Source organism: Vigna umbellata, chromosome 5 (assembly GCF_029865625.1).
Source record: "Vigna umbellata cultivar VRB3 chromosome 5, Vumbellata_1.0, whole genome shotgun sequence".
NCBI lineage: Eukaryota > Viridiplantae > Streptophyta > Magnoliopsida > Fabales > Fabaceae > Vigna > Vigna umbellata.
In genome coordinates this window covers 31,677,766-31,693,182 of record NC_142169.1, presented here as the reverse complement: position 1 = coordinate 31,693,182, position 15,417 = coordinate 31,677,766, and the positions used below count along the sequence as shown (strand labels likewise).

General features: G+C 30.0%; 1 protein-coding gene across 3 annotated transcripts; it reads right to left on the bottom strand.

Moving 5' to 3' along the window:
• Positions 1-6,831: 6,831 nt before the first annotated feature.
• On the bottom strand, positions 6,832-13,156 carry LOC124838989 (SET domain-containing protein). 3 transcript variants are annotated; one of them, XM_047314721.2, is made up of 15 exons: positions 12,977-13,155; positions 12,793-12,890; positions 12,538-12,601; positions 12,322-12,432; positions 11,973-12,032; positions 11,609-11,716; positions 10,985-11,054; positions 10,214-10,254; positions 10,060-10,140; positions 9,548-9,583; positions 8,814-8,897; positions 8,550-8,683; positions 7,968-8,056; positions 7,588-7,736; positions 6,832-7,257 (listed from the first exon to the last, which is right to left on the bottom strand). In XM_047314721.2, the coding sequence occupies exons 1-15, from the start codon at positions 13,070-13,072 to the stop codon at positions 7,114-7,116; spliced, it is 1,365 nt and encodes a 454-aa protein (XP_047170677.2). In that variant the 5' UTR covers positions 13,073-13,155; the 3' UTR covers positions 6,832-7,113. The 3 variants fall into 3 exon arrangements, with proteins under 3 accessions (XP_047170677.2, XP_087972737.1, XP_087972738.1); XM_088116611.1 differs by having other exon boundaries at positions 12,322-12,443; positions 12,540-12,601; XM_088116612.1 differs by lacking the exon at positions 8,814-8,897 and having other exon boundaries at positions 12,322-12,443; positions 12,540-12,601; positions 12,977-13,156.
• Between the last annotated feature and the right edge of the window lie 2,261 nt (positions 13,157-15,417).

The window sequence follows — 15,417 nt, the reverse complement described above, 5'->3', positions numbered from 1 at the left end:
TGTTTCTTTTATTATTTATTGTGAGTTCTGAAATAATGGTTTATCAAAGAATCATTAGTATCAAAGTTGAATCAACCATGTTATTTTATCATTTAAAATTTGAATTCTTCCGTTTTTACTCTGCATTTACTCATTGTCATGTTTTCTCAACAAGCAAAAGTTTAAAAAAAATTAATTAACCAAATATTTGTCAAGATCATTGAAGGAAAAATATAGTAATAATGTGGAATTTGAGTTTCTTTTCAGATAATCTTTTACTATATATTATTATTTAATACATGTGTTGTACAAATATATTTTTTTGACTTCTCAACTTTTATCGTGCAACAATATCCAAGCTCGACATTCTTATTCAACTTCGATTGTTAAAACTCGGTTCAATGGAAGGCATTTTTTTTAATCTAATTGGAAGTTCTTCACTTTCACTAAATACTAGAGGGTTATGTATTAACATGATTCATACTCTTTTGATCTATGCTAAAGATTAAAAGCCCACTATAAAGAAGTAATTTTGAAAATTCTGAGTCATGTCTCTCTTTGTTATCTTTCTATAATTAAGCAAATTCTTATTTATTAGTAAATGTTACCATGACATTATTTAATACACTAATTTTAAAAGTAGTTAAATAAATATAGTAGTAAAACAAAATGAACAAATTAAATAATATAAACTTTCAATTTTAAAATTAATTATAACCACGAGTCATAAATAAAAATTTTAAACCATGACATAATAGCAAAGTAAGAAAGTAGACGTGAAAGCTTATAATTGAAGCCAAAATCATTGAATTTTGATATGCTGGTGCATTAATTTATAATTTCTTCAAGCAAGGCGGCCTCTTTTACATTCCATAAGCTTTATTTAATTAATCTTATTTTTCTCTGACATAAAAGAACCAATTAAATTTTCAAGCATTTGTAACAAGTAATATATGGTCATAATACAATTTAATTAGTAAATTTGTAAGAAAACAATCTCACCGTAGTACAATTCAATAGATGTACTCAAAGAAAAATAATAGTAAAATTAGTATTTATATTATTTTGATTTATGGGTCAGTAATAATTCAATTCAACTTAATCCAACTCATATAAATTACATAAAGTTTTACTTGCATTCAGTCCAATCTGAACTATATAATCTTATTATAATAAGAATGTCACAGGTTGAATCCGATCCAATCTAACTAAATATTTACCTATAATAATTATATACATTTTTCTTAAAGTTCTATTATTTTTAATATTAGCAATTGTTTTAAAAACTTGTGACAGGTTCATTTAACTGAATTCAACTTGAATATGGTAAAAGTAATTATAGGAATATGCTCAATTCAATATAACAATTCTTTTTTTTATTGAATATGGTGTGAGTTTTTCAAACTTGACCTGCACACGATCATAACTTTTTGAATGGTTGGAACTTTCATTTTGCTGTATTTCTTAAACATACATGACCATTAAAAACGCAGAAAGCCAGAAAAGAAGACAGTATGTTCCCTGTTTAAAAAAAAAAATATTAAAATCATGGATTCTTGATTATTTTTTTTTCAATCCTGTTTTGGGGAATATGTTTTCTGTTTACCAGTGAGATACCTTTCGAATTTTGCTTCACTTGACATTTAAAAATAAAATGACGAATCTCCTATAAGAACAATAAGCCAAGTTAGTCTCTCTTTACAAAAATATGTAATTTTAAATCTAAACTGTTAACCTTTTCTTGTCTGCATTTTGTTATTATAAATAATTAATTATAAAATATCATTGATAAATATGTCTCAAATTAAAAGCGCAGATGTTTAAAGATTCCTAATCATATTTGCAATTTTATTGGAAGAGTTCATACCTCTTAATCGATTTTTGGTATAGTTTTTTTTTTTTATATGTAATTACGTAGTAAAACGGCTTAGTTTGATAAACATTTTTTTTGTTATTTTTAAAATTAATAATTTTCTTTGAGTTTAAAATATAACAGTTTCATGCTAGGCAAAGCTTTCTCCTTAAAAAAAGGAAAAAGGTGTGTTTGTTTTGTCTTGCTATGAAACGTCGTCGTCATATGCGTACAAATCCAACTTTACATGGGTCCCGCGCCCCAAGAATTGACGTGCCCCGAGTCCACACGCTCCTTATCCGGTATTCATTTCTGCCTCTAATCGTAAGGTCAATTTTATTTATTTATTTCAAATACTTTTCTATTTTATTTAAAAGAAACATCGTTTGTCATCTGTATCGTGTAAAATAATTTAAAAAACAGAAGAAAAAGTGTAGAGTAAATACAAAACCAGTATTTGAAAAATCAGAGTTACTTTAGTTTATCCCCGCTTCCTCTCTATTGCTTTTTTTTTTCATAAATCAATTATACTTAAAAAAAATTACTCAAATAAACTTAATTTTACCCTTTAAAATACATTTTCTTTGTTCTACATAATTGTGCTTCTATTTATTGTTGTTTGGATTCAATCGGACACCTACTCAATCATGAAACAAATCCCCTCCTATCACTCGTTATCAATAACTCGTGTATTAATATTAAGTAATTAACGAAAACCAAATCAGAATGGACAACCAAGTTCGTATTGTCAATAACCACACCTACATCACCATTATTGTTCTATGATTTAATTTTTTTAAGACATATTATGTTCATTTTTTTTGAGAAAAAGCAAAACTCGAAAAAGAAAAACATTGACTTGGTCATCTATAAACGTTATTGAACTTGATTTTGAATTCGTCAAATACAGAATTTCTGGTCTAGTTATAGCTAATCCCAGTGTAAATCACTGTCTGGCATTAGTTAATCTTCCACAATATGTAAAAGTAGCGTACACATTTCATATTCATGTTATTTTTAGTAACCATATTATTGAGTGGTTACAAAGTACGATATTTTCTTACCCCGCCTAACCGTTTAATGCACGAATTAAAAAAATAAATAAAAAGTGATTACAAAGTATATTATTATTAAGATTGTTCTTAAATAAAATAAGGACCGAGCAAATGTTTTGAATCCTCTGTTCCAATTCCATGGTGCTGTCTCAATCTGTGGGAAGAGATTCTAGAAGATTGGCACAAATTAAGGTAGCAGAAACCACGGCACTTAGCATAAATGAAAGTCGTGGTTGTGTAGAGTGAGAGAAACTGAGATTTTGAAAAAATTATGTTTTTTTAGGGTTTCTTGTGAAGAAAGATTTGGTCACCCCATTGGGCTTTGAATGAGTAATATTCAAAAGGTAATAATAAAGTTGAGATGAAGACGCTAGGTGCACATGGAGATGACAGCAAAAACATACACAGAAAGCATTTTTGGTTATACGTGTTCAAATTTGTACCTACACACATACCTGGTGGGAGTCGGATAGAATAAAACAAACATCCCAACATTATATGTTATTTGTCTCTAACAATCTGTTTTTAATTTATTATTAATGATCACACGCCACCACCGTTGGTTGTTCTCTTCCGCGTGGCTTGGAAAATCTTACCAAAACCAAATTGGAATTAGCCACAGCTCATCGTATCCACCCTGTATACCAACCTTTTAGTGGAAAACCAAACTCATTCATTCGTTTTCAACTTTCATAACGAGTTAAATTTGATTGAAAGAATATCTAAGTGTAGGTAATTACTTTCTCCACCTTATCCCAATAAACGATACTTTCACAATATTTTTTTGACAATATTTTAACATCATCGTATCATTTTGTGATTGATCCAAAATTACTACACAATCAATAATAATAATCATAAACACCAACATGGACCAATCACAAAATAACACATAGATGATTTTAAAATATTGTCAAAATATCATTATCTTATCTCAACATCCGATCACTCTCGAATTTATTTTTTATAACACATTCCAAATCTGATTCTTTTTTTTAAACAATCACCCCACTTCTATCATGAAAATAATTTTCCAAACACTTTTGATGGTTACAACAAAAAATGATTTAAAAATAAAAAAAATTAAATTCAATATAATTGAATGATATTTTCTCTTCCAATCTTTTTAACTTCTCTATGACGGGGTCATTTCAAAACGCTAACAAAATTGCTGACATTATATAGTGAAGAAGTTATACCCATATCATTATATAGCATTCAATTGTATTAAATGCAATTCTAACTCTTTTGTATATTACTCCTTTATTTTTATTAATGGTGTTTTTAAATAATGTTTGTTTTTTTATTAAACCACTGTTGCATAGTAACACAGGATTAGTTGTTTTAATTATGTTGGTATTAAAAAAAGTTTAATTATATTAAAACTCACTTTCATGGAGGTAATTGGATTCGCTCCACGAAATTTTGGTTTGCAGCTACTGAATAAAGACTGTGAAGAATATAAAATTACCATTGCTATCAAAATAGATCACTTCCTTCCTTACTATTATTTGTAGCTAGTTTAGAAATAATAAATTGTGGTCTAGAAATAATAAGTGATATTTAGTAACTTAATTGGCTGTTATAACTATCTCTTTCTTTTGCAAACAATTCTCCGGACAAATCCTCATGTACGAGAGTCCCCTATGTAGTTCATTTTCACTATTTATATTGAGTTATTTCTTTTGTATTACTTCTATTGTCTGCCACTTTGTTAGATAACTGATTATCAAATTATATGTTTTCTGAATAGAAATTTTAGAACTTTATTTTATTTTCTCCATCTCAGTTTACTGAAATTAGCCGTTGTACTAACTAACTCAACGACTCCTCTTTTTTTTTTTTTTTTTCATTTTCGTTTGTAGGGTGCTGTTAATTTTGCTTTAATGATGTCACAAATGGAGGGAGGTTGCCCATTTGATTACAACACCATAACTTTTATTGTGGTCATTAGTAATATAATATTCATGCTTCATTACGTTGATTAAATGTTTCTTTACATAGCTTTATGTTAATTTTTATGTATAAGTATTAGTCTAGATCTTCAAAACGTTGTGTTTTGATTAAATTTAACTTATTTAAAACTGTAAATAAAAAAATTTCATCTAAAATGATCAATCTCTGTCATTTAATTAAAAATTGCTCAGTCAACAAGTTATGACAGAGAATTTTTAACGTGATCTAGCAAGGTCCAAATTAAATTAATTTTTCACAAAAAAAGAAATTGAAATCAATTAAATACGATAATATATTTATAAATATTTTTCATTATTATATCATTATTTTTAAATATTTTTCTAATATAATTATTATTTTATAATAAATTTAATTAGTTACAACATTTTATATAACATATATTACATTTTATATGAAACAACAAGATAAATGGTACTGGACCGAGGCCCAAAAGCCCATGACAGAATAAGGAAACCCTAAACCTCGCCAAAGAAACCCTAAGTCTCACAAAACTCTAATCATATCCATATTTGAGCAGCATGAGTAAGATAGCGGCGCCCATCACAACGCAGCATTTAGCATGATACCAGTAAGAGAACTTAGAATTACCAGGATAGAACTATAATCTCCGTTGTCTTTTGGATTTGAAGAAATGTCACTTGAATTCGCCAACTCGCTTGTCGTGAGTTCAATCGAGTTTACCGACGAATTTAACGAGTTCGTTCCAAAAATGAGTTTAATACCAAATTAATTCGAAAGATGATTATAGAGATGTAAACTCGAACAATTCTACGAGTTGAATTGCAAATTTAATAATCACTAACAAGATAATTATATAGACGAATCTTTGAAAAAAAAATAAGACGAAAGTCACACTTTATTAAAACATAAATGGATAATCTGATATGTTATGTTCAGAAAGAACAGTTTCCCCAATCATGCTTTTTCTCCCAAATCTCATTATCCCAACTATGATAAATGGCATCTGTTCTCATTGACCAAAAAGTTCTTTTATTATCACCTGCTACCTTAGGATCATACACATCTATGTCAACACAAAACTTACCATTACCTTTCTTCAGTGAAGCTTTTTTGGGTTCATAATTTTGGTACTTCTTGTATGGCTCTCCTGCTACCAGTTCCACTTCTCCCTTTTCAAAGTTACTCACAAATGATAATCTATCTGATTCTTCTCCCATATCCTTCTCCATCCAAATCAACAGTGTTTTGCGGATGGGACCATAATTGAAATCAGGTTCATAAACCATACCAGAATTAACAAAAGGACTCAACAACAACACAGCAAAAACCACCGAAGCTGATACATGCATTGAATTTGACATTTTGTTTCTGATTTTTCTCCATTCTCACCCTTGCACCATTCTATTATATAAACAATCAAATTTTAATGCAATAAATAATTTTCAATTTTAAATTTACTTTTCTTTCACTATTTTCCATGATTGTCATTCCCACATTTATTGCATTTATATATTTTAATGCAATAAATAATTTTCAATCTTAAATTTACTTTCCTTTCACTATTTTATTACTTTAATGCAATATTGCCAATAATACATACGGTATTGTTTCTTTGCTTCTAATTAAAAGAACAGAGGAAGTATATAATTGGAAAAAACTTTCATGCAGTTCTCTGATTAAAGTTACAAATTTATTTTCGTATTTTGTATTTTATTAAATACATTATATATTAAGTAAAATTGTAAATATTATCGGACAAAACATAACACACTGATGTTACTGTGTGAGGTTTTTCCTCATTCTCCCTCCCACATCATTCTATTATGTATAGCTTGAAACTTTAACTTTTTGACCTTTTCGACTTAAAAAATAGAAAATGAAAAAAAAAAAGGAAAACCTGTAGCAGAAGATCGTGAGAACAAACCGTAAGAAACACTTTAACATTACTTTTTATTTTTTAATCAACTTCATAATTAAAGGAATTAACAGTTAAATTACTTGTCAATAGAAGCAGAAAATCTCATAAATTAATATCTCTAATTTAGCAAAGAATCGTTCCTCACTTGGAAATATCTTCCTCATTACTATAAATTTGATCTATCGATTTGCAACCTCATTCATTAATTTAAAACAACTCATTTCAATCGAGAATCAATTAATGGTAAGAAAATGACAGCTACAAGATCGAAAGAATACTTTCAAAGGTTGCATGCATTATTGTCAATCATTCGGATACTTCGTTGGCGCCAACAATACACTCCTGTGGCTGCGGCCAGTAACTAATGACTATCAAGTCAAGGAGACACAGTAGTTCTCCAGCCAGGCAGAAGCAGATTTGAGAATGCGAAGCTCACCATGTAGGAGATCTTGAGCCATTATTCTTCTAACAGGAAGTCTTTCACAAAAGAGAGGGCTATGACAAGAACCCAGTGACTGTACAACAGTGTGAAAAAAACATATTATATCAACGGTAAAAACAGTAAGGCCTTTGAATAAATTAAAAAAAAAATGACAAATGAAGCAAGCATTTTCATACTCTTTATATTTTTATTAGCTTAACAATCTCAAAATATCAAATATTATAAAATGGTCCCGGCCCACCCAAACACTTTTTCTCTCAACTTCCTACTGATTTTGTAACCACCATGTTTGGATGTTTAAACCAACCATACAGATATACATACAAACATGAATACACACACACATATATATATATATATATATATAGAGAGAGAGAGAGAGAGATGAAGTCCTAATTTTTACCATAATAATCGCATTGCGCTCCTCAATTAATTGGATGAATACTGATAACAACATCAGGTGTGCTTGGATCTCTCTGTTGATATCCTTTAAAGGGCGCCTAGCCAGCCTTCCATCATTTTGAGCAGCTTCCTCGACCAAATCGTAAAGTTCTGATTTTTTTCATCAGTAAAAGTTCCCAAGTGTACCAGTTTTTTTGTGGGAAGAAATGTAACCATTATTGCATTAGTAAAACTAAATAAACGAGATTTTAGATGCGTTCTTTGATAAAAGTTAATACTGTTTCGGCATAGCTTGTATAACAAGTGTGCCATTTTCTTGGCGGGAAGAATTGTACACATTATTGCATCAATAAAACTAAATAAACAAGATTTTGTGCGCACCCTGAGATGTGGCACAAGAAAGAACACGAGCAAGCGCACGAAGTGACTGTGGAAGACCCTTCCCTTTTCCTCTATCCGACTTCACCTCCCTACATTATTACAGCCTCCATCAGATAGCCAAATACTACCAAGTATATTATAAGAAAAAATTTAGTGAAACCATACCAGAAATCCTACATTATCAGACAAAAAAATATGGAAAAGGGTTGTTTGTATGCACATTTCATGCAGCGACTCAAAATGGGTACAAGTGACAGTGCCGTGACTCGTGAAGTGAAACATGGAAAATAGATCAAAATAATATTGTAAATTAACCATTGAAGATAAATAGGTTGGGATATTGTATGTGCCCAATATGGTCTTAAAAAGGAAGGTAGAAGCAGATGATATATATCCATTGCTTTGCTTTGCTGAAAGTAAGCACTGTATTCATGAGTAACAAGGGCAATTTGGATCCAAAAAGCAAAAAACATTCTATTATGTCGGTAAGAGAACCGATACCAAGAATCATCATACAAAAATTGGATTTTACTATCTAAATGATTCCAAAAAACAAATAACAAATTAGGAATCGGTACAAACTTGATACTGAAGGTATTCACAGGATATGTCAAGTCCTCCATATCTTCAGGATGAGGTACAATGTTTCGTTGCAAGAGTTCCAACTTCATGTCATGCAAAGGGTCATGCTTAGGTACATCAAACTGGACCTTAACCTGGGAATTGTTACCATTATCAATCAAGGACAGCTGATACAATCATAAAAAAATAAAGCAACAAGCCAGAGGACCAAAAAAACATATCAGCTCACATTCTATGACTACCAATCCAATTGCAAGGATATACCTGATCGTAAATGTTGTATGGAATTGAAAAACCAAAGTCCAGCAGTAGTGTAGCATTTGAAAACTTTCCATATCTTATTAGGACCTAAAACCAATAAGAAAACCCCTAGACCCATGTGAAAAATTTTACAATTGAGAACCAATATGCCTCATTAAATTCAAGCCATTAATACATTAACTAAAATTTACTGAAGTCTATTCTTTTTACGAGAAAACCAAACATATTAAAGTGGATGATTGCTTTATTAGAGATAAAATTCTTCCTAGTTGTATGGTGACTAGTTACACAATCTGACATTTTCACAAGTTTAGGGGGCACAAATTGAGTCTATTTTAACAAACTTGGGGCTTATAATTCATAAGCTCCAATTTGAAAGGGAAATGCTAATATATAATAGATCATATACTCATTTTGTAAATGTATCTTTACCAATCTATCTACTACATGTGGATATGTGTATGTGCAGTATATTGCTGTAACCCTTTTACTAAGATAATAAAATCATTTTTCACAATATTTTCTCTCTTTTCTTAAATGTTATAGAGCAAACTAGTAATGCTAGTTGTTTAACAATCAAGGAACCAAAAAGAGTCAAAGATGAACTTTTCAGGAATGGTGTCACTGATTAATTCCATTGAATAAAAGAAGGAAAAAACTGAAACCTAAATTTTTTGTAATAAATTCCAGCTCACGAAAACTTAACAATATAAATTGGTAGCACAATAGTCAATGACCTGTTCACCAGGGGCATAGTCACGATCAGCAATAATCTGCACAGAATTGCAAAATTAAATTAAAATTCAAGTGCATGAGTTTAAAAGCGTGTGTGTGCATGTGTTGGATGTAGTTTTTCTCATTTGATTTGGATAAAGAGTCTTATTGCAGTAGGACTTTGCTACTTGAATACTGGACCTGATTATCAGTTCATGCTTTGCATTTTATTTTTATTTTTTTGTTACTTTTAAAGATTTGTGCTGTAAGTACACCAAAATATAACTCCATACCATACATAATGGGACAAAGAGTGGAAATAAAAAAGAAAAATGGACTGAGAGATAGAGAGATATCAAACTTCTGAGCATTGTTTGTCTTAGATACAAGGCAATAACTAGTGGTAGACTAGATACAATAACCATTTTAATCAAGCTCCAATAACCAATGATAGACTAGATACAAGGCAGGAAGCAGGGATGTGTGCGTGTGTGTCTGAGAGAGAGAGAGAGAGAGAGAGAGAGAGAGATCAAACTTCTGAGCATTGTTTGTCGTCATCACTCATTACAATTGCTTCTGAAAGTCCATCATGGTTTAAGAAATCTGCAAATGGAATCTATAAAAATATTAAAAAACTAATTACGGACCAACCATAAAATCTAATAGAAGTCTACATACAGTAGCAATACCAGAGCTAAACCCTTTGTGCTTCCCCATGCTCGAGAACCAACTGGAAACTCAACATTAAAGTGATCACAAATAGAACTAAGAATGGGTTTCATATTCAAAACAACATAATAATAAACGAGGTTTGTCAACACCTTTCAAAATCCAATCAGAGTAAAAGATCAGGCAGCTTATAAAAGATCAAAAGACCATCAGCTACAAAGACTCAAAATCCCCAGCATCTATTACAGGAAGTCTCTAAGGAATAACCAAAGAAATGCCCAAACAGAAGCTACATGGACTAAATATTACACGCAGTGACAATCCTGCCCCTTATTCTGATCAGATTGTATAATCAAATGTTTGACGAAAGATAAATTAAACCAGAAACTAGGATAATATTGGGTCGTTTTCTCATTTTAATTGTTGAACAATCAGATAAATCTGGAATGAGACAGTCAAAACACAAAATGAGAGATGTCAAGAAAGAGTAAGAAGAAATAATAATACACAATAAGCAAAACATCAATAGTTGAGAGTGTTTTACAAAACAGGTTAAATCTTAACAACAAAAAGTAAACCATACAGCCACCTTCAAAACTAAGTATCAAAATTATCAAACTTATTATAGCTAATGCTATAAAAACAAACTTGAATTAACAACCCTCAAATTGACCAAAGTCAAACTTACATGCAGTTCCTTCGTATTACCACACATGAAAGATCATATAAAATCATTGTACTATGAAGTGAACACACAATGAAAGCACAAACTTTGCAAGTGTTTGCTCTACCTAGTGTGCATGCATGCATGAAGTCCTTGAAGGTAAAATCTTCAAAACTCATATCGAAAGATTCAAAAACCTGAATTAGGAGGACAAATTCAATATAATCAGTCTCCAAAACAGCAAACTTAATTTATTTAGCCACTCATATGAGAATAATACTTTGACCCGAACACCTATTGCATTGTAAAAGAAAACAATAAATTTATTTATTCTGACAGATAAAAGCTTTTGAGTTTCTATTGATAAAAGTACTCACTTCATTGTCTCATGACTTCTCATAAACCAAAAGAAGCTAATGTTCTTCTGTATAGTTTTTGGGATTTTAATTCCCCTCTATTTTGTAACAAGGTTTCTTGTCCTATAACATTTTCTCCAAAGCAAAATATGTTTTGCTTTATCCCAAGATAGATGATAATAATAATAAATAAAAAATAAAAAATAAAAACTGGAGTCAACTGCATACTTAAAATTAAAAATGAAATGACATACTAACCTAGGTAAAAATATGTTTTATTTCCAACAAATGGCAGAAACCTAGTGTTGCAAACACAATAGCCTAAAATTTCTAACAATAATATATTGAGTCACAACTTAAACATTTAAAAGTAGATAATGATAAAAAGTACTTACACGCTTGATTGTCAAAAAATCCTTTTCAATTTGAGATTTATGGTCAATAGTTTCTTGATAAACTGGACTTGGATGAATCAACTCCAACTCACTTTCATTCCAAAATACCTTGTCAAAACAAAAAGGCTCAAAAATCAACCCACAGTAAGTAAAGGCCTTTATGACTATTCTCCAAGTCTAAAAACTATATACAAAGTAGGTATTAACTATTTCAAAAGAATAATTGCGGAAACAAACTATTAGTAAGAACTATTTCAAACCCTAAAATTGGTACATGAGCAAAGTGGCCTTTAATTCCAGAAAAGAGAAATAGATTCTACAGAAATACCATAAATTAGAAGAGACTTTTTTTCATAAAACTTACCGTATTGTGTTGCTCCCCTTGCTGTGGAAGATGGCTGATATAAGGATACCATTCAGAACCCTATCATTCAGACAAAGATGTTATAGATTTAGTTTGCTCTAAGCTAACTATGTCACAAGTCTCAAAGAATAAATTGGTTAGCTGGCTTCTATAGATTTTCTCTTTAACACATTGTTTTTCAGTTTCATACTTTTATAGTTTACCCTGTCTTGATGTATTTCGTATTAAATTAAAAGAACTCTAAGCTAAATATAGCTATACAAAATTATATCTTATTTTACAAAAATTGAGCTCAAAAGCTCCTAAAATTCAGATGAAAATCATATCGAAGCAAAGTAATAAGGTTTACCTGACCCATTTTCTTCTCAACGAGAATAACAATAGCAAGTTTCGCAATATTTCCCACTTCCTCACCGATCAAAGATTTGATTTCAGGAGGAAGATTATCAGCAGTAATTTGCTGCAAAACCAATTATGAATACCGTCAAGAGCAAGCGGTCATTGCGACATGTGTAAGTAGTGGCATAACATAACATTCGAGCACAACTTAGAATGCGAAGCATACCACTCTGTAAGGAACCTTTAAAATGCAATCTCCAGTTTGTATTGTCTTGGAAGCAAACAGAGACCTATCAAGGGACACGACAAGAGAGTCAAAAAATGTTATAATAAACTATAATATAGTGAAAAAAAAAATGCTTCGACATTTCATTTTGAGTTGTGAAGAATCTTATCCTGGAACAAGTGACCCCAAAATAATTGCCAATGTCATTTGAATTTTGTAACAATAATAGTCTACAATTGAACGAGGAAGACGAACCTTCCATAAGAAGATTTGCCGATGAAAAGTGAGGAAGAAACTGCAGATTCAGCTTTCCGCTCCAACCACGGCAAAAATTCGTGACAATTGGCAGAAAACTAGTGTTCGGGTGAGGGGAAAAGGATTGAGAAAAATATGAAAATGATTTATTAATTTAATATAGAAAGAGGAATTTGAAGTGAACCTGAGATTTTGACAGAGAGAAAGAACAGAAGCTAAGGTGGAGACAACGAAGAGACCGCCGCAAGCTTGCAGTTACTGTGCGAGCTCGAAGTGGCATTGCTCGACTTCGAATGGCCGCGTGTCGTTACCATAAGAAGTGGTTGACCCTGCCCTCTCCCTAGCTCACTCACTCTGCTGCAAATGCATTCAGTCCATTTTATAATCTGATGATTCCATTACACTTGTGTTATTCTTGATTTTGTTCTAATCATTTTTAACATAATTACATTTCCTATAAATTATTTACAAATAATAGTTTAAGTAGAGTTGTCAAATAAGTTAATTTGTCTCATTATATATTGAAAAAATAAATTGAAATTTTGATAGAATTAATTTTGAGTTTGGTTCCTTAAAAATTGGATTTAGATTTATTTGAGTTGAATTTATATTGATTTGATTTCACTCATCAATTTATTTAATTTTGTTTTATATTTAGAATTTAAGATAATTTTAAATTGTATTTTGTTTATATTATATGTTTTTTTATTTTAAATTATTTTTGAAATTTAATATTAAAGTGAAATTTATTTAAATTTGAATTAGAAAGAATTGTTATTTTTTTTAATTGAAAAAAAAAACTTAACAAGATTTTAAGATATTGTGAGTTCGGATTTCAAGATCTCATGAGTTTCTTAAACTGAATTTCAAAATTTTAGTGAGATTCTAAATCGAATGTATTCCGGTTGGTTTTTGAATTGTATTTTAAAATCTAATGTTTTCCAATAAATTATATTTCAAAATTTGTTACTTCTGAATCACTATATTTTAATAACTTTTTTTAACAATTTTTTTATAACAGACTATGTGTTACTATTTTATTGGTCTGTATATTTGAAACGGATCAACAATACGCTATCACGTAAGATTTTGTAAAAAAGTTGTCAAAATAAAATTGTTAAAAAAACATTTTTCCTTTTGTAAATCGAATTTTTAAATTTGTTCTTTCAAAATTCAGTAATTAGTAAATCTATTCATCCTATGTATTTCGAAATTAGCTGAATATGTTTGCAAATCAAATTTCAAAATTCAATATATACAAAATATAATAAAAATAAAAATCAAATTTCAAGTGCACATGAATGAATGAAAAGTAAAACCAACAAAAACGAATAAAATACGTGTATATGGACAAAGACGAATGAAAATAAATGGAATTTCAAAGGAGAAGAACAAAAATAAAGGAAAACAAATCAGAAGAAGTTGAATCCCATTAAAAGAAGAATACGACGAAAGAAGAGAGAAAACCTTATTGTTTCGAAAATGACTCGGTGGTGCAAGGTCTTAGTAAATATATCATTCTGCATAATAAATACATTTGGTAAGCACTAAATACTAATTATTTTATTTATATAATATTTTATACATATTTCGAAGGGACATATTTAGCATCACAATATTTAACATCATAGTAAAATTTGGAGGTGTAAGAAGAAAAGCTCCAAATCTCAAGTTCTCTGTTACCTGAAAATCCAGGTCCAGAACTTAGATCAGGCCTAGCCCTTATTCGATAGGCTCAAGTGCTGTCTTGTTTCCTCATCCAATTGCAGCACCTATTACAGACAATTTATGAATTAAACTGTTTTAAAACAATTATCTGAAATGTGTTTATTATTACTAATTTATTCAATTAATTTGATATTTATAAAAATGTTAATTAAGATAGCTTAAAATATTTTATTTAAAAAAAATCAGTTTTTAGTTATAAGTTATTCTAGTTAACTTGTTATAATGCATAATATTTAATTCTCTTTAATTATCGTTGCCAATATTTTAATTTATTTATTTTTTATCTTTTAATATTATTATCATATATATATATATATATATATATATTCAATTTTACATAAACAAACATATTTTTAATATAGAATTGCAATTAAAAATGTATTAAACAAATTAGTTGCGGATTAGTAGTTGGTGGTAGGAGTTGGGAATGGAAATCAGAGTTACAGGTACTTTTATAACATAATTGCAACTTTAGAACAACAAGTCTTACATAAGGCCTTCTGGTTGCTTCTTCTCGGCAACATTGGAGACGAATGCACAGAATAATATAAAACTTTATTCAAAAACGGTCCATCCACACACCTATTATTGTCCACATTACTACATAAGAGTCACAGGTGTTGTTTGCTTCAAATACTCTCGAACTTGCGTGACACTTAGATCTGCTCTCACTGGAACACGTATTCCAATCACCATGACAATTGGCAACAGATCAATGAAACTGTCCCATTTATCCTAGTACTTTGTTTTCTATCTCCATTGATTTTGGTCTTAAAAATATAATAAATATATTGTAGTTGTACGGTCACTCTCATTCAAAGTTGGAATACTTGAGATGGGAATCACTTGGATCATTTAATGCTAAATAAGATTCTGACGGAAAGTATTGGCATGTGA

Bases quoted from the DNA above. Each gene is read 5' to 3' on its own strand.
- LOC124838989 (XM_088116611.1), bottom strand. From the start codon at position 13,072: ATGCCACTTCGAGCTCGCACAGTAACTGCAAGCTTGCGGCGGTCTCTT. The intron at 11,717-11,972 runs GTAAGTTTTATG...TGTTTTGACAAG, and splicing joins AAGGGGAGCAACACAATACG to GTATTTTGGAATGAAAGTGA. The intron at 7,737-7,967 runs GTGCGCACAAAA...GAAAAAAATCAG, and splicing joins TTCTTGTGCCACATCTCAGG to AACTTTACGATTTGGTCGAG.